This window comes from Aythya marila (assembly GCF_965140915.1).
Source record: "Aythya marila genome assembly, chromosome: 2".
NCBI lineage: Eukaryota > Metazoa > Chordata > Aves > Anseriformes > Anatidae > Aythya > Aythya marila.
This window is the reverse complement of record NC_139043.1, coordinates 90,931,305-90,955,421: the sequence shown is the minus strand read 5'-3', so window position 1 is coordinate 90,955,421 and position 24,117 is coordinate 90,931,305. Positions and strand designations below refer to the sequence as shown.

At 41.4% G+C, this 24,117-nt stretch overlaps 1 protein-coding gene across 3 annotated transcripts in view; it reads left to right on the top strand.

Moving 5' to 3' along the window:
* Positions 1–24,117, top strand: part of TMEM245 (transmembrane protein 245) — a 93,189-nt gene that overhangs the window by 3,291 nt on the left and 65,781 nt on the right. For all 3 annotated transcript variants that reach the window (XM_082752935.1, XM_082752934.1, XM_082752936.1), the window contains exons 2-5: positions 6,495–6,612; positions 7,900–8,001; positions 8,613–8,720; positions 21,103–21,312. In XM_082752935.1, coding sequence (XP_082609061.1) covers positions 6,495–6,612; positions 7,900–8,001; positions 8,613–8,720; positions 21,103–21,312 — 538 coding nt within the window. The remainder of the gene's footprint in view (positions 1–6,494; positions 6,613–7,899; positions 8,002–8,612; positions 8,721–21,102; positions 21,313–24,117) is intronic.

The following is a 24,117-nucleotide window of genomic DNA, read 5'->3' as shown; positions in this document are numbered from 1 at the left end:
AGAAATGCAGTAGACTGCTGGCCTTAAAGATAGGAGCTAGCAGTAAATTGTTTGAGCTCCTTACCCTGATTCCAGCCTTCTCTACAGGTTGTTTGCAGAAACTTTATGTAGAGGACATGCGTTCTGCATGAACTTCACTTAGGTATAACAGGGAAGGAGGAAGTTTTTCTGCATCTTTTTTTCTTGAATCAGAGGGGAGGCTGTCCCAAAGCAGGCTATAAAAATGCCCTTGTATGTTTATATGCCATACCAGTTGCAGCATGGTTCCCCTCACAGCCCTCACACCTTCTGAAGACTGATCTCGGACTGCCTGGTCCATCATAGTTCTGTAAGAAGTATCTTCTATCCAGCACTGTACTTAAGGTAGGGGAAGTTTCTTTGCCTTGTGCCAGCAGTTCAAACTAGTTTAGCCTAAGATTTTACATTTAGAGTACTACGCAGGAAATGCCAGCTACTGGTTGTATTTGTTTTTCTGCAGTGGGGGTCATGTGCTCATATTTATATGGAAAATGGTTCGTTTGTAGATCCCAGCAGATAAAATGAATTATACAGCTGTTCTGCATTGACTCCGAAGCTCATCTCCTCAGTAAATTAAATCTGATGCGATCCTAATTGGCAGGATTCTCCAGGGTGAAGTTGGTCACGGGGCTGTCAAAACCTTTCTCCCACGACCAGTCTTTCTTCTGTGGTTTGTCGCAAGTTGTTGGTCAGGTTCAGAGCTGTGTCCTTCTATGTGGGTCTGTAATATTAATATGTTTTTTGGTTCAGGTGTGGAGCTGTAGGTCTGTGTTAGCAGAGCTGTACTTCTCACTGCAACAGGTACAACTCATTTTGTGCTTGTGGCTTAGATGCTGTTAGAGGACCCAATAATCCTTTCCTCGCTGCAGTGCTGAGCAAATTTGGAAATAATTGTGTGCTGTGAGCAGCATATTGGAACTGCCTAGGACGGTGTTGTCTGCCTTGGGCTGTTGACTCTGCTCTTTTTCAGGGAAATTATCAAAAACATCCATCAGGGAAACTTCTCTTGTGTAGGCACTAGATGTCAGCAGTCCCCAAAGCATCCCTTGCAGATGGAAATTCTCAAACGTGCTTCTTGGCAAACGCTTAGGGACACGGGCATCCAAGGTGCTTGGCTTCCCTGCTGCCACCAACGAAGGATAAAAGTGTCTACATTTGGTGAAGTTCACCTCCTGGGCAGTGTCTCCTCTAGCATAGGAAAGGGTTAAGTTTGACTGTCGGGTTGTGTGACTCTAAATGAGGAAAATGCAGTTCTGATTTACAATTTTACGTAATTCCTCTTTGCGGTGTTTCAGAACGAGTTGGGAAAGAAAGAAATTTCTTCTTAGAGCAGGCTTGAAGATTTCTAAAACTTTCCTAGCATATAAAAACCAAACCAAAACAGAAAAAAAAAAAAAACCCGCAAACCATTACCACCCACAAAAAATACAACCACTGAAAAAAAAAAAAAGCAAAAAACCCTTAAGTATTCTTTCTGCTGTTTATAAGAGTCTTTTCAGTATTTGCTTTCATGGTTTATAAATCAGCCGGGCATTGGCTGTAAACACACCTTACTAAAACCACAGTTTTGGTTTTATTTTCACAAAAGAGATCGATTTTGTAGAGACCGCATGTGTCCTACTGAAAACAGGATGGGGAGGGGCAGGAAAAAAAGAGGATGTTTGAAGTGTTTTGTTTTCTTTTTTCCCTTCCACACTCCCCTCAGCTTTGGGAGAGCCTGCCTTGAGATGCCTTTTGAAAAAGGTAATGAATTTTTTTATTTTTTTTTTAATTTATATGCCTGAGGTGCAGCCCCAGGCACCAAACTGACACTAGTCTTGAGCCTAATGATAAAAGCTACATAAAGCTGGTTATTTTTTGCTATTTTCATATATACGTATTATTTAGACACAGTAATATTTTTCTACCACCTCTGGAAGGAATGATTGGTAGGGATCTGTCCAGCAAGATTTGAGCCATGCTCTGTGAATCAAAACAAGAAGATGAAGAAGTCTCTTAGGTTGAGGAGATGTCTCCTGTGAAAGTGGCAACATGAAGCATGTCGAAGGAGCACTGCTGTGTCTGCAGGGAGAGGATTCGATGCACTCTTCTCACAAGTGGATCTTGAACATTTGATTTCAGAGTAGCTTTTTATTAACAGAGATTCCCCTAAGTAACCTTTGTATTAAGACAGGAAAAATGAAATGCAGGGGCATTTTAGCATTCAGAGCTGCAGTTTTCTGGATATCTTAATGTAATGGATTTCCTTAAATTCACAGCCTAGGAAAGGTTGCAGAAGACATTGAAAATACTTTTAACCCATGTGTGACAGTGTTGGTTTTGAAGGTCAGTTCTTGCCTGCACCAAGATTTCAATCGTAAGTTCATGATTTTTTGTCTCTTCAAAAAAGACACAATTTTTTGACAAAAATCATCTCCGTGTAAAATGAAGGGCAGTGACACTTCTTCATTCTGCTGAACTTTCCCTCTTGTGTTCTGTGCAATACACAGTAAAGCCAGGTGAAATTAATTTTGCTTCTGAAAACTGGAATAAAAATGACGTTTCCGTAATTCCTTACTTGCCATCTTATTATCTATTTTCTTGTTTAGAAAAACATTTTCAAGTGTACGGATAAAGAAGATGCTGGGATGTTTGTAGTTTTAGCTATGCATTTAAAGCCTAGCGTGTCTTCAGTTCTCAAGTCCACGCTGTTCTGCTCAGCTTTTGCCATGGGTTCGTTCCTTTGCCAGCGAGGACGAGGAGGTAGAAATAACGAGCTGCTGTCACAAGATCTCTTCTTCAACCAGCTTCACTCAGTGTAGCACCATTTTAAAACTTTGCAAAACACACGTGGAGTTGGCTGAGAAGACTCCTGGGTGTGTGTGTGTGACTGCTGCTGACTGCAGAATACTAAAATGAGGAAGTCCCTTTTTTGTAGGGATTTATTTGTGTGCTGCCTAGATAGGTGTGTGCTTGAGGCAGCTTGGAAGCGTCCTCTTGTTCTGATGGTCCATAATCTGATTTTCAAAGTAAGTGATAATCACATGCCAAAGGGTTGTGTGTGTGTTTTTTTTTTTTTTTTTTTATAACGGAAATATTATTGGAGGAAATGGGTTTCTGCAATAGGAAGCTGTACAGGGAAGGATAAATGACCCTTTCCTCTGCTTATCCTTTGCTGTTGTTTAAAGCTGGTTGATGAAGGAGCAGGGAGGGAACCAGAAGGTGCTATGCACAGTCGATGGATTTTGTATGGCAGCTGCCAGAGATTAAGGCTGCTAGTGAATGTTTGAAGTATTTCCTATTTTAAGAAAAACTCATGAAAATTGTTAACTTCTAAATGAAAATTTCGTTTTTAAATGTTGCAGGGAGGGAAGTGGTGAGGGTTTTTCTTGTTTTGTCGTAGCCCTGAAGCAAACTGGAAATAGGAAAATGTTTGAATTGAATTGGATCCAGAGCTTCCTCAAGCTGCTTTAAATAACTCCATTAAAAAAAAAAGGGGGAGGGGAGGGAAACAAAAACAAAACAAACAAACAATAAATTTAGAGACGCCAAAGGCAGAGGGTAGAAAGCTAGAAGAAGGAAGAGTTGAAACATGCCATTTGAAACATGGAAATGTTTGGGAGGTTGGCAAGGCAGATATCAGAAGTAGCTGTTCTTCATTCTCCTCGATCTTCACTGTCGTGTTTATGATGGGACAGTTTCCGTGCAGTATTCAGGAAGTTTGTTAACTGGGGGATGCTCAGCTATAGCTGAATTAGATTATAAACTTTTTTTCGGAGTAGTTTTCTTTCAGCTGAGGAAGCTTGAGCTGCCTGGGCGGACGTGAAGGCTGGTGTGCAGAAAGAAGAGAGAGAAGGGAGAGAAGGGAGCTGCCTTCGTGATCAGCAGCAGCGAGCTGCTGAATGAGCTCAGCTCTGAAGCCTCTCCCGTAGAGAGTAACTTGCTGACAGGAAGGGGGAGCTGTGCAAATAAAGGGTTTTACTCATCGACATAACCGGTGTCAAGAGCTGAGGAGGAAGAGAGAGGAGAGCTCATTCTCGTTGAAAAATGATGCCAAGGCATTTCGCAGATTTTCACGTTCTCCCAGCTTTAACTACAACTGGAAGCAGACTTCTGGTAACGTTGAAACAGCCATGCTGATAAATCTTAGATGTTCCAGCAGTAAAATTTAAAAGGGAAATCAAAACACTGAAGCAGATGCTTGATCTTAACATAAAAGCTGCAACTTTTTTTTTTTTTGCGGTGTAATTTTTCCTCCATTTGTCAGTTTAAAAGGAACTGAAGCCCCTCAGACTTGCGTAGACATCTCTAGACCTGGTCTTTTAAATTTACTGCTGTAGCCCAGCAGTGGATGATGAACCCTGAGAACTTGCAGTGCAGTCTTACAGTTACTTATTCAGGGAAGTATGCAGCTTGCTTATTTATTTATTTTTAATATGTCTAAAGGCAAAAGAATATCTTTTTAAATTTGCAAGAGGTGCTACAAAACGCAAAGGAGATACGAGGAGTGAGGTCTTTGCTGTCTGTTCAGACAATGAGGATAAGTGAGGGAAAGAAGAAGGAAAGCTTACGGGATTAAACCATCCTACAGTTCTGAAATATGGGAGTTGTGCATACCTGTAAGTATGATTGGGATTGGATCGGCATTTAAAATCTCGGAGTAAATGGGGAAAGTTAGGTATCTGCGACTGACTTCAGCTTGGTAAATAAGAAATTGTGATAGCAGATGGATTCTGCAGTATCCAAAGTGTGTGCATTAGTCACCTGGTTAGCTGTATACAAATACATTTATATGTATTGTGGTTTAGCATGGATTTTGTACTTACTCTGGGTTTAGTGCAATAATTAAACTTAAATTAAAAAAGCTTAATTTTGATGAAAGTAGACAGTATCTTTTGATTGTTCATTTCCATGGTGGCTGTTGTTGAGATGGTTGTGTAATAATGAAGAGGTTGTTAACACTTTCACTTTTAATGTGGCCAAAACCTTTGGAAACTATTCAGAAAAAAACAGTGGGAAGGGCTATATAACATGCATTTGAAGGGTTAAAAAAAAAATAAGGCTATTGCCAAGTTAGCAAGGGATAAAATCCACTGTCCATTGATGTGAATTTGCTTTGTCAGTTGCTTTCAGCTGGCTGTGAAACATAGGCTTATGCCTTGTTAGTCTCCGACATGTGGTGTATTTTAACCAGAAGACCTAATTTATGAACTCAGTGTCAGTGTTTTGCAATTTATCATTAAAGCCAAAGAGAAAAATTGTCTTAATGCTGGAATATGCCTGACACACAGATGCTGTGTTGCTGATAGTGGGGAGTAGGGCAGCACCTTCATGCTGAGTTGCCTAAAACTGCACTGCAATACAACTTGTGAGGGGATATGTTACGAACCTGTGCTGTGAAAGGCATGCTGTGATGCACTTGAGGTCAAAATTGATTTGTTTTTTGAGTTTAATCTAAATGTCTGAGTTTTATTAGTTTTAGGCTTTAGTCTGGAGCCTGTATTTGGCCAGAAGTATTACATTGCTTTGTGACTACAGATAGGTGACAGTGGAAAAGTTGGACTGACCAGCTTTGATGTGAAAGATTTTATGAAAAGGGCATATGTCTGCTCACATTTCTGAAGTGATTTTTGAATTGCCTTAAGTGCCTGAGTGCTCCTGCTGAAGTTACCTGGCTCCATCAGTGCTTGGCTGCTGAGCTCTGTGTAGTTGAGATTTCCTTCAGACCTTTTAGAAACATCAGAAATATTATTATTTGTATATCTATATTTATATAGATAAGAATTTTACAGTAATGAACCACTCTTTTAAAAAATATTTTTATACCTTTTTTTATTTCACATCTTTTGCTGAGTAGCAACTTTCTATCTCTAGCTGTCTCTTACAGTTTCCACTTTCATCTTTTCACCATTTCCAAGCTAAAGTCCTTCATCTCTAGTCCTAATTAGAATTCTCTGTTGTCATTTATCTGGTGAGCAGGCTTGTAGAAAGCAGTTACAAGCAGCAAAAGCAAATGACCACATCTCATCTGCTACCACAGAAATGTTTTTTGACTTCAGTTAAATGATCTTTGATAAAATTGCGTGTCATGAGTCATTTTAAAGGCAGGACTGTTCCGTGAACCAGCACGGCTGAGGAGCAGCAGTTTTTATTGAGCTTCTTAAGGACCATCTTTGGTATAAACTTGATTATTTCTTTGATAGAAGTGTGCCCTGCTAGGAGGAGTGGTGCTCTGCTGGCTCTGTCTCCCAGAGGCCCCTCTGGTGCTTCTGGTGGCCCCCTTTCATTTAGGCTCTGACCTTCCAGTGGAAGTTCAGAGCAATCGCTTGGTCTCAGCTGCACAGTCTTCCTTTGGGGTTTCCTTTGGAAGCCTGCATTTGGGAAATAAAACCTGACATCAGTCCTGCTGTATCAGCTAGGGGTACGTGTGTGTGCGCACAGAAATGTGTCTGTATTGCAAGTATGAATATTTATCCGTGTGTATCTTTCTCTTAAAGATATGGACCTTGGTGCTCGGTTACCTGTTGATGGTTTCATTCAAGTGGAATATAAGCACCGAGCGCTACTTAAAAGCAGTCTCCGTTCCTGTCTGGATCATGCTGCTCTTTCACCTAGGTGAGTAACAACGAGTTATTTTTCTAATGTGTTCATAGTGATTCAGTTGTCTTGAAATCAAAGCTATTCTTGCTTTTTCTCTAAATCCCTCGATAGAGCCTCAGTCAAGATGCAGGTTTTCTTTGCTCAGTAACTGGCTGCACGTGGCCAGCAGAGAGCCTTGGAGTAAGGAATGAGAAGAGCATCAAGGAGCTGAGCAGCTTGTGCCTTCCACTCCTGCTGCCCAGTGTGCAGTTGCTGTGGTTTCCCTTTATTTGGCTCTTGCAGTAACAGACCTGTTACTGATCCCTGACAGAAGGGATGGGTTGGGATTTTTTTTTTTTTAATTTTATATTTTCAGACTTGTCATTAACCAAGGCTCAAGCTGTAAAATGCATTTAACAGTAGAAATAAAAGATGGAAAAAAAATACACACAAAACAAAAAAAAAAAAGCAAGAACCCACCCAACCAAGTGCAGTCAACAAGAATGTTGATACCAGCAATTTCAAACAAATTTACTGTGTGATCTGTATAGTATGTTAATGCAAATACAAGATTACTATAATCTGTTAGTATTAAACATGCGATTATACCACTATAAAATTTGCATATTTAATATAACAGTGTCAGATTATATTATCATACGAGAGTTTATGTTGGCGGTATTAGGCAAATAATAAATAAATAATAAAAGGCTATCATGATGGAAGGTTTCAGAGCATGCTTCATGATTAACTTTGGTTTAGCAAGAGGTTTCAGGGAGTTTTCTGAACATGCAGGGACACTTTCCTGAGGTTTGAAGCTGCACAGAGTGGCTTTGCTTATGCTTATGTTTTGACAGTCTTATATTTTCTGGAAGTACTAGCTGAAAAGTCAAAACCCAAGAAAAGCACTGCTTGATGCCACCCTAGAGATTTAACAATAAATCCATATTTGGGGAGGGATTTGTTTTGCCTTTGATTTCTAAAATGTTTTTCCTTTGTGTATATCTTAATGTAATGCTGTGTGTTGTTTGGAAATTATTTTCTAAGGTACATCATCAGCATAGTTTAAAGTCACTGATGTTAGAAATTTTAACAGCTTGCTTTATTAATTCTGAAACTCGCTCGCCTGTTTTTCCTATTCTTTGATGCTGTGAATGAAGAAAGCCTGCTTGCCTTTTGACACTTTTTCATTTCTCCCTGGATTGTTTTTGTAGGTGGGGCACTTTTCTTAGTTTTGCTAAGTACAGAGTTCATCAATGGTGTATGCCATCTTTTATTATTATTATTATTATTTTATTTAATAAAAAATACCATCTCTTTCAGCTTCTGTGGCAGGTTCCTGGAGAATTCCCGTGTTCCTGGTTATAGTTGTTCTGATGACTGTAGGCATGTTGCATGAGCAGCAGAATGGAAAGGAGTCTTCTGGTAAGGAATGAGTCACTATGTCTTCTGTTATTGGAGGCAAAAGATATGTGAAGTCAAGAGAGGGAATCTCGACTGTATTACTGTAAATTCAATATCATATACGTTTCCAGAATTAACTGTAAGATTTTAGTACAGTTGTTTCAAAGTGGTTTATGTATGTTGAAATGAATCTTTGGTTCTTCACAGAAAATCTTTGCAATTGACTGTTTTCCATAACAAAGTAGTTACTCATATTTTCAAGCCCAGTCCCCCATAACTATGAAGTTTAGAATATATTTCAATAATTCTAGAGAATCCTACACGTAGCTTCAAGTGTAAAGCCCAGGAAATTTGGAATTGAAGGCTAACTTTGAAATAAATGAGCAGTATGGGTTTAGTAGTGAGAAAGCTCCATCCAGCAAGCTTCTTACAGTAACCTCAAATTATTGGATATATCAGTTTCTTAAGAACACAGTTTGTGTTTAGACTTTGAGAAAAATATTTTTCCTCTCTTGTTATTTCTGATGCTTGTTATTGTTATTTCTGCAGCTTCAGTGGATATCAAATGACAAATAAAACGTTTTAAGACCAGAGCCTTTTTTTATTTACATACACACACATTTTTTTTACAGGGGCAGAGCTTCCTGGTCAGATGATTTCCATTGCTGCTTCAACAATTGCCATGGCAATTTCAATGACAGAAGATGAGTCCAGTAATGAACGTTCCTCACAACCCTCAGGTGACTGAATACTCTGTAAGAAAATATTTGAATTTTCTCTAAAGGCATGTAATTAGAGGGAATTAAGAACAAATTTCAAAAGAGCCCCCTTCCTCTTCATCCCTTCCAAAATAGCACATTTATACTTTATGAAAGTGGTTTATCTGTTTTTAACAATGTTAAGACAATTATTATTATCTAAGAACTGTCTTTAGAATTGTAGCATGTGGCTCTCTGTACATGTAGGAGACCTGACTAACAGATTTTTTTTTCAGAATGAGGGCATTTTTCCCCCTAATATTTATTATTTATTTTATTTACCCCCCCCCCCCCCTTCTCTTTGACTTGTTGTGAGTTAAATGATATACCTGTATTTCACAACTGTTAACAGCCAGAATGACTTTCCTGTACATCACAGTGACAAAAAGCTTTGCTCTCCTTTTAAACTAATTCTCAAAGTCTTTACTTGAGAATGTAGCTTTGAGTCATGGTATGTTCAGTTGCAATAACAGAATTAGTAATCTGTAAGAAAAGGCTTGAAAGAACTACAAAGAGGGTGTTTACATGTCCATCTCTGGTTTTAAGCCTTATAATCATTTTTCTGGGTAGGCCTTTGATGGAGTGGGATACTAAAAAATAAGCTATTATGGGGATCTCTGGCAATTGAAAGGTTTCATCAGTTTTCTATAAGTAGACAAGCAAAACAGGTCATTCAACTTGACAGAATATGAACTTCCGAAACTTAAACTTGAAATTGGCTGTGTCTGTGCAGTCTTCTTGAAGGTAGGATGTTCTTTATGTTGTCTGAAACATCTGAACTATAAAAAGGAGAGAACATACTGAGTGTGCAAAAGAGGATGCTCTGAGAATCTAGCGTTAAAAACTTCTGCTTAAAGGCTAGTTTGCATGAAACTAAAAAGTTACTTCAGCTATCAGGTGTAAAACAGTTGATGTAGAACAATCTCTTCAGAAATCTTTTGGTGAAACATAAACACACTTCCAAATTTTAAATATGTCAGTGTAAACTGTATTTGAAACAGTGCTTCTTTTTTAAATATAAAACAGGCAGCTTTAGACAACTTATTCTTTTCTTATCTTTGTTTCTGTGTTTTACAAGCCTATCATGAAAATAAATACAGAACACATATGCCCTGAAATTTGAGAATGGTGACAATTTTCTTATATTGCTGTATCTTATCTTGGAAATTAGTTGTTTTGTTTGTTTTTTTTTTTTTTTTTTTTTTTTTGGCTGCATTTTGGACATCTGGTCAAGTGACAGTCTCCCACAAGTGTGCTGTATAAGTGGCTATGCTTTTTTATTTATTTATTTATTTTTAAACTTACACACCAGTTGTAATCCCTTTTCCTCATAAAGACAATTTCTTTTGTGATTTCAAGATGTAACCTTTCTTGGCTGAGAGAAAACTACATCAGCTTTACAAAGGTATCTTCTACAGTGAGTGCTTTTTTTGACTTACTTTCTTGAGGCAGATGACTTTTTTTTTTTAATCTTGTGAGTTCTGTTTTTGTTTTCCTTCACAACAGGAAACGAAAAAATACAGTGTTTGCTGTCTGCATTCAACAATAGCTAAAAGACTTTCTCAACAGTCTCTTGGGAAGCAGCATTGTATTCTGTCATGAGTGTTTGCTTTGGTGATCTTTGGTTTGGATTTTCTATTTGAATGGTGATAAAACATCGATCTTGTACAGCGAAAAGTTTCTACCTGCAGGGTTAAGAAAACATAACTCTGTTGTTTGTCTGCTGTCACGATTTTTGGATGTTTAGTTGTCCTGCTTTGGAACTTGTAGTGTAATACACGGTTATTTTATGAGAAGTATAAGCTATTGGAAATTTTCTGTACCATCTATCAGACTTCATGGGATCTTCCTTGTATCTACTCTAAATATATGTCAGCAATTGTCAAGGTTGGTTAACTGCAAGTAGGAGGAGATAGGCATATACATGTACTGTATTAATTCAATCACAGAACAGTACAAACATGAAGCACTGACTGTTCTTGTGCTTCAGTTTGTTCATGAAGAAAACACGAAGGAAAACAAACTGTAGTGATTTTACAGTTTTTTATTTTTTCCTGAGCACTATTTGTTTTCTTAATTTTTGTCCTGGTTTCAGTTAGCACAGAATCAATTTTCTTCCTAGTAGCTGGTGGAATGCTGTGTTTTGGCTTAGAATGAGAAGAGTGCTGATAACACCCCGATGCTTTAATTGTTGCAGAGCAGTGCTTATACTAAGCCAAGGACATCTCAGCCTTTGTTCTGTCCTGCCAATGGGCAGGCTGGGGGGTGCAGTAAGAGCTGGGAGGGGACAGACCCAGGACAGGTGACCCAAACTAGCCAAAGGGGTATTCCATACCATCTGACGTCATGCTAAACAATATATAGGGGTGGCTAGCCGGGGGGAGGGCGCCGGACTGCTCGGGGTTAGGCTGGGCATCGGTCAGCGGGTGGTGAGCAATTGCATTGTGCATCACTTGTTTGTACATACTATTATTACTTTCGTATTATCACCATTGTATCATCATTATTATTATTGTTATTATTATTTTGTTATTTTTTTTTCCTGTCTTATTAAACTGTCTTTATCTCAACTCACGGGCTTCACTTTCCATTTCTCTCCCCCGTCCCAGAGAGGGAGGGGGGAGGGTGAGCGAACGGCTGCGTGGTGTTTAGCTGCCGGTCGGGTTAAACCACGACAGTCTTTTTGGCGCCCAACGTGGGGCCCGAAAGGTTGAGATAACGGCAGATCTGATTAAAGTGTGTTAAACTAAAATTGGTGTAAGGATTAGACCTGCTTAATAGTCACTTGTCATGATGCTGATTGCTTTAATCACAACTCTGCTGCGCCTGTTTTCCAAATTGAGTATTATAGTACATTATTTTCCGTATTTGCTCTCTGTGGTGTTGTTTCTCCTCTCCGGGCCCTGGTTTCAGACCATTATGGTACTAAGTGTTATAGCAATGGCTTATGAGACGATAAGATATCTGGTCATGACTCTAACTTGGTATTTATACTCAGTAACATCGTGGACTCTGTACTTTGGAAACAGCATCTTGGGAACTATTAGCAATTATACCTATTGTTTTTCTCCATTAGAGAGTCAATCTGTGGAGGGGAAAGGGGAGGATATTTTTCCTTACTTGCTTACTCTCCCTTTCTCCTTCACCACCCCTGTATCCTCCTGGGTCACTTTGCCTTCCTCCTTCACCACCCTCTTATCCCCTGAGCTTGTCACAATAGCTCTCCAAGATATTGAATATTTCTGGAATACTCAGAATACCATAGTCTTGTTGTTCTGCCTCATGAATGCACTTCAGATTCTGCTTAAAGTTAAACAACTACTTATGAAGCTCATCCGGAGATCTGCCCGGAGGCAGTATAGTTGTGGGTGGCAGGGAGTATGGGTGGATATGGGCAGGCATCTAGAGCAGTTGGCACCCCCAGTGTGTTGGAAATTCACCCCTGAACAATGGCAAAATCCTCAAAAACTGGCAGAATGCTTGAAAAAAAGGTGTAATGATTCTGGCAGTTCCAAAGTAACACAAATCATTGTAACGTGCTGGGGCCTGGCTCATGCCTATCGAGCTGCCATTGATACTGCTGTCAACTTAGTGACAGACCCTGCGGCCACTCCAAACCCTGTGACAGATCCAACGGCCACTGTGACCCCTACGGTGGATTCTGCAGCCGCTCCAGTCCCAGCTCCTGCAGCCGCTCCAGTCCCAGCTCCTGCAGCCGCTCCAGTCCCAGCTCCTGCAGCCGCTCCAGTCCCAGCTCCTGCAGCTGCTCCAGTCCCAGTTCCTGCAGTTGCTCCAGTTCCAGCTCCGGCCGCTACTCCAGTCCCAGTTCCTGCAACTGCTCCAGCTCCAGCTCCTGAAGCCGCTCCAGCTCCAGCTCCTGAAGCCGCTCCAGCTCCAGCTCCTACTGCTGCTCCAGTCCCAGCTCCTGCAACTGCTCCAGCTCCAGCTCCTACTTCTGTAGCCGCTACAGCTCCGGTTCCTGCAACTGCTCCAGCTCCTGTAGCCGCTCCAGCTCCTGTGGCCGTGTCAGAGAAACGAGCTGTAGCAGTGCAAGTTGACCCTGCAGAGGGCATTCCAACCCCTGTGGCAGACCCTGTAACAAAGTCAGAGAAACGAGCAGTAGCAGTGCAAGCTGCCCCTGTAGAGAAGGTGAAAATATGGTATAGAAATTCAAGTCGTTTAGAACGCAGAGAGTCTTCTGCCAATCCAGGTAAGGCTTCTGCCAAAACTAAGTATAGAGATGACGAAGATGATGACGACGCTGGGCCGTCAAGGATTCAGGAGGAGGAAGATGAGGATGCCGAAAGAGCAACAGTAACTACCCGAAGCCTAAACGAGCGCGAGCTACGAGATGTGCGAAAAGATTTTGGTCGCTGTATAGGTGAGCAGCTTGTCACCTGGCTGCTCCGGTGCTGGGACTCTGGAGCCAATTGTGTGGAATTAGACGGCAGGGAAGCCAAGCGGCTGGGATCCCTTGCTCGAGACGCCGGCATTGACAAAGCAATTGCAGATGGAGCACGACCCACCAGCCTCTGGAGGCGTCTCCTCTCAGCTGTGAGGGAAAGGTATCCCTTCAAGGAAGATATTTTATGTCTACCAGGCAAGTGGACCACTATGGAGAAGGGAATCCAGTACCTGAGGGAATTAGCCGTACGGGAAGTGATTTATGAGGATCCAGACCTCAAACAAACATCCACAGATCCAGATGAAGTCAAGTGTACACGACCCATGTGGCGGAAGTTTGTACGGAGTGCACCATCATCATATGCCAGCTCATTGGCAATAATGGCCTGGAAAGAGGATGAGGAACCCACAGTGGGTGAAGCGGCTAAACAACTCCGGCAGTACGAAGAAAGTCTCTCCTCTTCCTTACAGGCCTGCGTCTCCGCTGTGGAGAAACTTTCTGAAAAGGTTCACCAACTTGAAGAGAATCTATTGTCCTCCCCACCTGAACCAACCAGTGCCCACCGACCAAAGGAGAACACTTGGGAGAAACTTTCTGAAAAGGTTCACCAACTTGAAGAGAGATTATTCTCCTTCGCACCTGTACAAAGCAGTGTCTCAGCTGTCAGGGGTAGGCGTTCACCCACACAAGGAAGACGATATGGTGGGTACTCACCCCGTGCCACCCTGTGGTTTTACTTACGAGACCATGGAGAGGACATGAGAAAGTGGGATGGAAAATCTACCGCGACCCTAGAGGCACGGGTACGTGAGTTGCAAAAGAAAACAATCAGGAAAAAGGGATTCTCCGAAAAGTTTGCTGCTCCAACTTCCAGCAGACAGTCCTTCAAACACAGAAACGAGGAAGATTCTGACCAGGATTAGGGGGGCCCTGCCTCCAGCCAGGGGGAGGAAAGGGACAATCGAGTTTATTGGACTGTGTGGATTCGATGGCCTGGCACATCACGCGCACAGAAGTATAAGGCTTTAGTAGACACCGGTGCACAATGTACTATAATGCCATCGAGCTATAAAGGACCAGAGCCCATCTATATTTGTGGAGTGACAGGGGGATCTCAGCAGTTGACTGTATTGGAGGCTGAAGTGAGTCTGACTGGGAATGAGTGGGAAAAGCACCGCATTGTGACTGGTCCGGATGCTCCATGTATCCTTGGCATAGACTATCTTAGAAGAGGATACTGCAAGGACCCAAAAGGGTTCCGGTGGGCTTTTGGTATTGCTGCCTTAGAGACAGAGGGCATTAAACAATTATCTACCTTGCCTGGTCTCTCAGAGGACCCCTCTGTTGTGGGGTTGCTGAGGGTCGAAGAACAGCAAGTGCCAATTGCTACCACAACTGTGCACCGGCGGCAATATCGCACCAACCGAGACTCCCTGATTCCCATCCATAAGCTAATTCGTCAATTGGAGAGCCAAGGAGTGATCAGCAAGACTCATTCACCTTTCAATAGTCCCATATGGCCAGTGCGAAAGTCTAATGGCGAGTGGAGACTAACAGTGGACTATCGCGGCCTGAACGAAGTCACGCCACCACTGAGCGCTGCAGTGCCGGACATGCTGGAACTTCAGTATGAACTTGAATCGAAGGCAGCCAAGTGGTACGCCACAATTGATATCGCTAATGCATTTTTCTCCATCCCTCTAGCAGCAGAGTGCAGGCCACAATTTGCCTTCACTTGGAGGGGAGTCCAATATACTTGGAATAGGCTGCCCCAGGGGTGGAAACACAGCCCTACCATTTGCCATGGGCTGATCCAGTCTGCACTAGAGCAGGGGGAAGCTCCTGAACACCTGCAGTACATCGATGACATTATTGTGTGGGGTGACACAGCAGAGGAAGTTTTCGAGAAAGGGAAGAAAATAGTCCAAATCCTTCTGAAAGCCGGTTTTGCCATAAAACAAAATAAAGTCAAAGGACCTGCACGGGAGATCCAGTTTTTAGGAATAAAATGGCAAGATGGACGTCGTCAAATCCCAATGGATGTGATCAACAAAATAACAGCTATGTCTCCACCAACTAACAAAAAAGAAACACAGACTTTCCTAGGTGTTGTGGGGTTTTGGAGAATGCACATCCCAAATTACAGTCTGATTGTAAACCCACTCTACCAAGTAACTCGTAAGAAGAATGAGTTTGAATGGGGCCCTGAACAACGACAAGCCTTTGAACAAATCAAGCAGGAAATAGTCCATGCAGTAGCCCTTGGGCCAGTTCGAACAGGACCAGATGTAAAGAATGTGCTCTATACTGCAGCCGGGGAGAACGGCCCCACCTGGAGCCTCTGGCAGAAAGAACCTGGGGAAACTCGAGGTCGGCCTCTGGGGTTTTGGAGTCGGGGATACAGAGGATCTGAGGCCCGCTATACTCCAACTGAAAAGGAGATATTGGCAGCATATGAAGGAGTTCGATCTGCTTCGGAGGTGGTCGGTACTGAAGCGCAGCTCCTCCTAGCACCCCGATTACCGGTACTAGGCTGGATGTTCAAGGGAAGGGTCCCCTCTACGCATCATGCAACTGATGCTACATGGAGCAAGTGGGTTGCACTGATTACTCAGCGGGCTCGAATAGGAAACCCCAGTCGCCCAGGAATATTGGAAGTGATCATGGACTGGCCAGAAGGCAAATACTTTGGGATATCATCAGAGGAGGAGGTGGGTCGTGCTGAAGAAGCCCCACTGTACAACCAGTTGCCAGAGAATGAAAAGAAATATGCCCTGTTCACTGATGGGTCCTGTCGTATTGTGGGGAAGCATCGGAGATGGAAGGCTGCTGTATGGAGTCCTACGCGACGAGTTGCAGAAGCTGCTGAGGGAGAAGGTGAATCGAGTCAGTTTGCAGAAGTGAAAGCCATTCAGCTGGCTTTAGACATTGCTGAACGAGAAAAATGGCCAGTTCTCTATCTCTACACCGATTCATGGATGGTAGCAAATGCCCTGTGGGGATGGTTACAGCAATGGAAGCAAAACAACTGGCAGCGTAGGGGCAAACCTATCTGGGCTGCTGCATTGTGGCAAGATATTGCTGCTCGGGTAGAGAACCTGGCTGTGAAAGTACGCCACGTAGATGCTCATGTGCCCAAGAATCGGGCTACTGAAGAACATCAAAACAACCAGCAGGTGGATCAGGCTGCTAAGATTGAAGTAGCTCAGGTGGACCTGGATTGGCAGCATAAAGGTGAATTATTTATAGCCCGATGGGCCCATGACACCTCAGGCCATCAAGGTAGAGATGCAACATACAGATGGGCTCGTGATCGAGGGGTGGACTTGACCATGGACGCTATAGCACAGGTTATTCATGACTGTGAAACATGTGCTGCAATCAAGCAAGCCAAACGGTCAAAGCCTCTTTGGTATGGAGGACGATGGCTGAAATATAAATATGGAGAGGCCTGGCAGATTGATTACATCACACTCCCTCAAACTCGCAATGGCAAGCGCCACGTACTTACAATGGTGGAAGCAACCACCGGATGGCTGGAAACATATCCTGTGCCTCATGCTACCGCCCGGAACACCATCCTGGGCCTTGAAAAGCAAGTCCTATGGCGACATGGCACCCCAGAAAGAATAGAATCAGACAATGGGACTCACTTCCGAAACAACCTTATAGACACTTGGGCCAAAGAACATGGTATTGAATGGGTGTATCACATCCCCTATCATGCACCAGCCTCCGGGAAAGTTGAACGATACAATGGCCTGTTAAAGACTACCTTGAAAGCAATGGGCGCTGGGACGTTCAAAAACTGGGATACGCATTTGGCAAAGGCCACCTGGTTAGTCAATACTAGGGGATCTACCAACCGAGCTGGACCTGCCCAATCAAACCTGTTACGTACTGTAGATGGGGATAAAGTTCCTGTAGTGCATGTAAAAAATATGCTGGGTAAAACAGTCTGGGCTACTCCTGCCTCAGGAAAAGGCAAACCTATTCGTGGAATTGTTTTCGCTCAGGGACCTGGATATACTTGGTGGGTGATGCAAAAGAACGGAGAAGTCCGGTGTGTACCTCAAGGAGATTTAATACTGGGTGAGAATAGCCCATGAACTGAATTGCACCATGTTAAATAGTATATTATACTGTATGTTATCACTACCATGATTACTATAGGTGACTAATTAGAATGTATGGAAAAGAGTGAAAAGACTGTCGTGGTTTAACCCGACCGGCAGCTAAACACCACGCAGCCGTTCGCTCACCCTCCCCCCTCCCTCTCTGGGACGGGGGAGAGAAATGGAAAGTGAAGCCCGTGAGTTGAGATAAAGACAGTTTAATAAGACAGGAAAAAAAAATAACAAAATAATAATAACAATAATAATAATGATGATACAATGGTGATAATACGAAAGTAATAATAGTATGTACAAACAAGTGATGCACAATGCAATTGCTCACCACCCGCTGACCGATGCCCAGCCTAACCCCGAGCAGTCCGGCGCCCTCCCCCCGGCTATCCACCCCTATATATTGTTTAGCATGACGTCAGATGGTATGGAATACCCCTTTGGCTAGTTTGGGTCACCTGTCCTGGGTCTGTCCCCTCCCAGCTCTTACTGCACCCCCCAGCCTGCCCATTGGCAGGACAGAACAAAGGCTGAGATGTCCTTGGCTTAGTATAAGCACTGCTCTGCAACAATTAAAGCATCGGGGTGTTATCAGCACTCTTCTCATTCTAAGCCAAAACACAGCATTCCACCAGCTACTAGGAAGAAAATTGATTCTGTGCTAACTGAAACCAGGACAATTTTGTAGTTGAATACTGCTTTTTAGTGTTAGCAGTGGGAAGTTTAATGATAGAAGGAAGGTGATCTAACTTAGGAAGTTCCCAGAAATTTCCATAGCATGCAGCAAGTGCACCCAAGTATCCAGCTTCAGAAACAGGCACTACTGCCGTGTTTTTGCTAGCTGCCTTGTAGGTAAGATTGTTGTCTTGCTGGCTTCGAATATAATAGAAACCAAAATCCTTAAATGTTTCCATGCCTTCCCCCCCTCCCCTGTATTGTATATTCTGATTTTGGTAGAATTCTTGATAGGCTGTTATATTAGCTATTTGGGAAAGACTGTCATGCTGTCATTACTCTGAGGATAAAAAGGTGCTTTTCAGGTTTTGTCTCCAAAGCCACGATGGACCACAGTTAGTGAAATTTTATAGAATCGAAATTACTCTAAGTCGAGATTCCGATGGTCCTTCTCCGTTTGTGTTAATGAGGCACTCACACCTTGATTTGCAGAGCTCACCTTGCCAACAAAACGTGGCTTTTTTCATTTGTGCTGTTTGTTTTTTGGACTGGATCAAATCTGTGAACTGGCTTACAATACGGTCACCTGAGTGGCATTTCTGATGCTAAGGAGTCCGTGTGTTTGGCACGAGAAGAAGACTGGGTCATTGGCAGCGCTGGTATAGTTCAGCTTCAAGTACTGTGGAACTAAATTCTGAAAAAGATGTCACGTCTTGGGATCCCCTAGGATTTTTATAGTCTCTTTTTTTCTTTTTTCTCCTTCTTTTTTCCCTGCCAGCTTATTCCCATCTGTGTTTTGCATTCTGTGTAGTCTCATTTATGTTAATAGGGAAGCTGTAAGAGAGTGAGTCAGTTTCATTGGTACTACTTTTAATGTTATTGTTGCTGCTATTTAGTTAAGGTTTATCTTCATTGCAAAAATTTGTTGATAAAATTTTTCATTACCAAAGGAAGTAATATTTTTTTTTCTTTCATAAAGGTCGTATTACTAAATGCTTTTGGGGCACAAAATGATAGGTAATTTTAATCTTGGCACAGGCTTCATCATCCTAAATTAATTTGTTTTGAATTTTGGCTTTTAGGGTTTCCTTCCCTTTGGTAGACATTTGAGTTCCTGCTTTTTGTCATTTTACTTCTGACTTTTGAGGAAAAATGTAACAAGAAAGGTGTTGAATAACTTGAATAGATGGGGAGTATTCTCAGTTATGGATCTTCTACTTTCAAGTAAACACTTTTGTGTTTCTCTAGTTTGTGTGCTTTTTTTTTTGTTTGTTTGTTTCTTTGTGTGCTTTTTTGCTTCTTCAAGGATAGGCTGTGAAGTACAGGGGAATGTTTGACCCCTTTATTTCTTATGACAAAAACACTTCTATCCTTTTAGGAAAGCTTCTGTTTACAGGTAACTTTCTACCCCATTACGAAAAATTACCTTCTGTCTTTTTGTCCAAAGTGTAGTTCAAGTATGATAGGGCTGGCCTTCCTTCCATCAGCTGATTTGCCTAGAAGCACTCCACCTGAAGCATCTGCTGTATTTGGCTGCTTGCAGAGTTCTTTCTTTCAGGTTTCCTCCTGTAATTCCTTTGGAAGTGTTCAGAAGTTCCACCAAAAATGTTACCAGCATCCACCTGATGTTTCTTTCATTGTGTCAGTGTCCAACTGGGTGGATCAGTAAATCTGCATTATTGTATTAGTGTGTTTGGGAATTATATAGCTCTAAAAATAGTTCCCCTTACTTGTAGAACACCAGTGCAGCTTTCTACAACAAAAGAAGAGTGCTCATCCAGTGTGTGAGGCTACAGAATTTGTCACTTGCCACTACTGTACACGTATGACAAATCTGTCTTTTGTACGCTCTAGCTGTCACGCTTTAGTCTAGGAGTAGCTTTAGTGACACGTTGCAGCTAACATTGCATGTGTGAACTGTGAATTTTTTGATATGCATGTGGTAGTAGTTTCAACAACAGTTTTTCTTCATGAGAGGAAAGTGTTGATGTGAAACAGGTCCAGTGTTGATTGCTTACCTGCAGCACTGTGTACCAGCATACAAATTTCCTCCTATTCTTCAGCACCCAGTAGCTTTTCAGGTGTTCCCATTCTTCCACAATGGCAGTAAATGTTTTTCAAGTAGTAGTGCATGGAAAGTTTGGGCATTTCTCCTCATGCAGCTGAGCATGCGGCCTGAGTAAAATTTAATAATGGTGTTCTCGGGGAGAGGTTGTACATGCAGTGACTGAACACGGATTTGGAATCATCCATACTAGCCTGATATTAGGCAGACTTATCAACTAAGAAGTTAAAAAAAAAAAATTAAAAAAAAAATAAAAACAGAAAGTTGGTATGTTCTTGTATAGAGAACTTTAACTTGCACATTAATACTATTGCCTGAAATGGCTGTTGGCTGTTTATTCTTAAGTGCCTTTGATTTTAACCCATCAGCTCACGTTTTTTTGGATTGAATTTAATCTTTACTAATTTATGAATGAATGACAGCATTTGTTAGCCACTGATCTGTGATTGCTTTTGTTACTAAAGTAGGTTACAGAAACAATTTAGGATCACAGTGAGCGCGTAGTAGCTCAGAAAATGAAGTGTAGCGCTGTAGTGTTCAGAAAATGAAGTGTATGAAAATGAGCGCTGTAGTGTTCAGAAAATGAAGTGTAGTAAGAAGTTTGAAAGATACGAGCGTTCTCCTCAGTGTATACTATGTTTTGTTTAAATGAGCTTTGAGCAAATTTAAGATTTCTGTTTGAGTCCTTGAAGAGAAATTTGAGATTTATTTTAAGACACAGGTTTCTGCTTTCCTGCTGAAAGTGAAATTTATTTTGTGGTTTTCAGGTTTTTGTGGTTATTTGCTAAAGTGCATTTGGTTTTGTAATCTACGTGCAGCAACAGAAGGCCTGTTAGGGGCTATAGCATCTCTACTCAGCTCCCTGCATTGCCTGGCATGGTGTAGCATGGTGTGGGAGAGCTAACATGGCCTTATTCTAGCTCTCCAAAATTCAAATCAGTGTCAAGCAGTCCCTCTCTTCTAGCGAAATAACAAAGGAGAAAGAAAAAAAAAAAAAAAAAGGCAGAATAAGTTGTCTCTAGGAAGTATATTCTGTTCTGTGGTGACCTTTAGTGTCATAACTTCCAATTTGTTTGCTTTTGTTTGTTTTAGGTGCAACAGAAGGTGAACAGCCTCCACAAGCTTCTTCATCTTTCTCCTCTTCATCCTCTTCTGGGAGCAGACAAAGACCTGAGATTGGATCTTTCCTTAAAAAAAAGAAAACCAGTGATGTTTACTTCGTTACGCTTGTGTGGGCCATTGTCATTGTCCAGATCTGGCTAAATTTCTGGATTGTGCAGCTATTGCCAGTGCCTTTTGCAGGTAGTAATCAATTACTAGAAATCTTTTTTAAAAGATGATTTTGGGTTGCCCTAGGCTTTGGGTAAAGTAGAAGGAAAGGCCTGTAGGCTTATATGAGTTCTTTAAATTTAAAACTTTTTCGAGACTCTGAAGTGTGCAGAGTTCAAGTATGTGACAATCAATGTTCTTGGTGAATTGTAGCTTCAAACAGGATTCATGTGTGCTGTCTGTTACCACGTAGTGGACAACTCTGTCGCTGTAGAATTGCTTTGTCTGTTGACTGTCGTTAGTATGTATGTTACCTGGAATAATTTAGTGACACACCTTACATTGTACAAATACCTTTGGGTTTGGAGTACTTTGTTTTTCTTCCTCTTGATGTCTTTCGTGTTTTTGTCCCTATAGATAGAGAATGTTTTAGCTGTTACTCAATATTGAAATATAGCTCATGCATCTGTTTTAATTTCCATTGAGAAAGGGTTGCTAGGTTTTGTGGACAAGTCACGAGAAATTTGGTTCTGACTCTAGCTCTGAGGTTAATTAGTTTTGCCACTTCACATATACATGTATCTGTTCTCTTACATAGCAAGAAAGAATGGAATATTTATGATAAGCTATCTGAAGAAGTTATTTTAATGCTGAATGCCACTTTTTTTGCAAAAACCTTTTTTGGAGGGTAGGTAGGGAAAAACTCTGGAAATAAGCTTGAGCTACCATGAATGTGAAAGTCTTTTCTCTCTTCATCCTCCATAAACACAGTTACCCAATTTCTTTCATCTTTCTCTGAGCTATTTTCTTTAAACTCTAGCTTTCAGCATTTTTTGATATATCTAACATTAAAGTGTAGCTAATTATTCTCTCCCTAAGTGCTGTGGGTTGTCCTCAGGAGGCAGCTGAAGTACCCATGGAGCTGCTTACTCTTTCCCTGTGCTCCGGTGTGGGCTGTATATGCTGACAGGTCACAGAGGCTCTGAGAGGCATGGTGAAAGAAGCAGCTGTGCATTTGACTGTGACACTGTAGCTGGAGCTAAAGGGTGATGTTGGGCATACAAATAGCTGAACACAGGCTAAAAAGAGAGAGTTTTGATCTTTGTTTCGTTCCATTGCAGTTGCTGCAGGAGAAACTCCCCAGTTTTGGTGTCTGGGCAACCTGGCAAATGGTGATGATAGAGTGGTCATATGTCATACAAATGATAAAGGGGTTAGAAAATCAAGTAAACTAGCTAGGAGTGGAGCTTAAATGGCATAATTTATTTATTACACAAAGTCTTGGAGGGACATAACCACTGTTTAGACATGTCTGCTCGTGTGGGAAAGAAAAGTGGACACAATAGTTTGGCTTTTAGGCAAGTGTCAATGAGAGGTTGGTTTTAAGTTTGAGCCAGAGAAATCATAGACCAGAGCATACATCTGTAACTGAAGTGGGTGAACACTGCTGCTGCCAGTCCTTAAGTTTAAATCCTCTACCTGAGCAATAAACTCAAGTCAAAATGTAAGTTAATTTTGAGAATATTTGTTTCCTGTTGTCTTAGCAGCATCACTGGGTATACAGGTAGTTGCTTTTTTGGGCATATAACTGATGAATATAACTAGATCATCAAAAATACTATGAAAAGGCAGTATAGTGATAAACAGAGACAAACTTAGACTGTTGGATCACACTTAGCAAGTGTGAGAATGCAAATGAGGATAACCTGGGCCATTAAAAGAGAGCTGGTATTAAAAATACTTAGTGGTGGAAAATAAGAAGGCATATAAAGCAAGTTTTCTTGTGACTTTCCAAGTCTAAGGAGACTATAAGAACTTCTGAGACTTTGAGGAAAATGCTTATAGTATCTTTCAAAAACAACAACCACAACAACAAAACACCTTTAAGTAGAAAGGGCTTAATTTTGCCCAGGTTCCTCACGCTGGTAGACAGGACATACATGAAACAGTATTTAGATTATTAGTAATATCTTGGTACCATTTATCTTTGTACTTCAACAGAATGAGATGAGATGCTTCTTTAAAACTGTTGAATTTAAGGTATAGAAAATGCTTACTGCATAATATAAAAAGGTGAAAAATGAATTTTGAATTCAAAAGCTAAGCATTAAACCAGACTGTGGAACACTTGTAGCACTGGTTCAGTGATGAGAGCCTGGGGATCCTGGTATTTGTCTTGTTTTAAGATCTTTCATTTACTTTCTTGCTCGTTCTGTCTTTTTTTTTTTTTTTTTTTTAGTTCAGTTTTTGTCTTTTGGTCACTTTCTGCTCCCCGTAGGTGTTTGAAATGTCTTACTATGCAGTATTTCTGTTCTGCTCATGTTTTCTAATAACAGAACTCCTTTTGGCTTTTTCTCTTGACTCATTTCATCTTCACACAATTACAGCTGTGCGATTGACTCTAGGACCTTTTGACACCACATTTTCAATGAGTGTGCCGTCAGTTATTCTAGAAGATACTTAAGCATTTATATTTAATAGCAGAAGGTTAGAATGTCATTTCAAATATGCTGATCACTTGTAAAATGCCAGCTGGCTCCATAATGCTGAGGAACGGTTTGTGTATTTACCATCAGTGGCTTTCTATCATACCAAGCTTCAACCTAAAAGTTAGGTGCTGGCTCTTGCACCATTTTCTCTTTTTTGTTTACCAGGTGATATTTATTAGAAAGCCTATTAGAGAGCTTATTTCTTTAAGAGAATAAATCCTGTATTTGCCACATGGTGGTGCCAGAGGTAAGTAAACCAAACCTCTGAATTGTTCAGTGAGCTCTTCATATAAACTATTACACAAATGGCTTACAGATAATATTGTGGCACCTTGATAAATGCACGGTG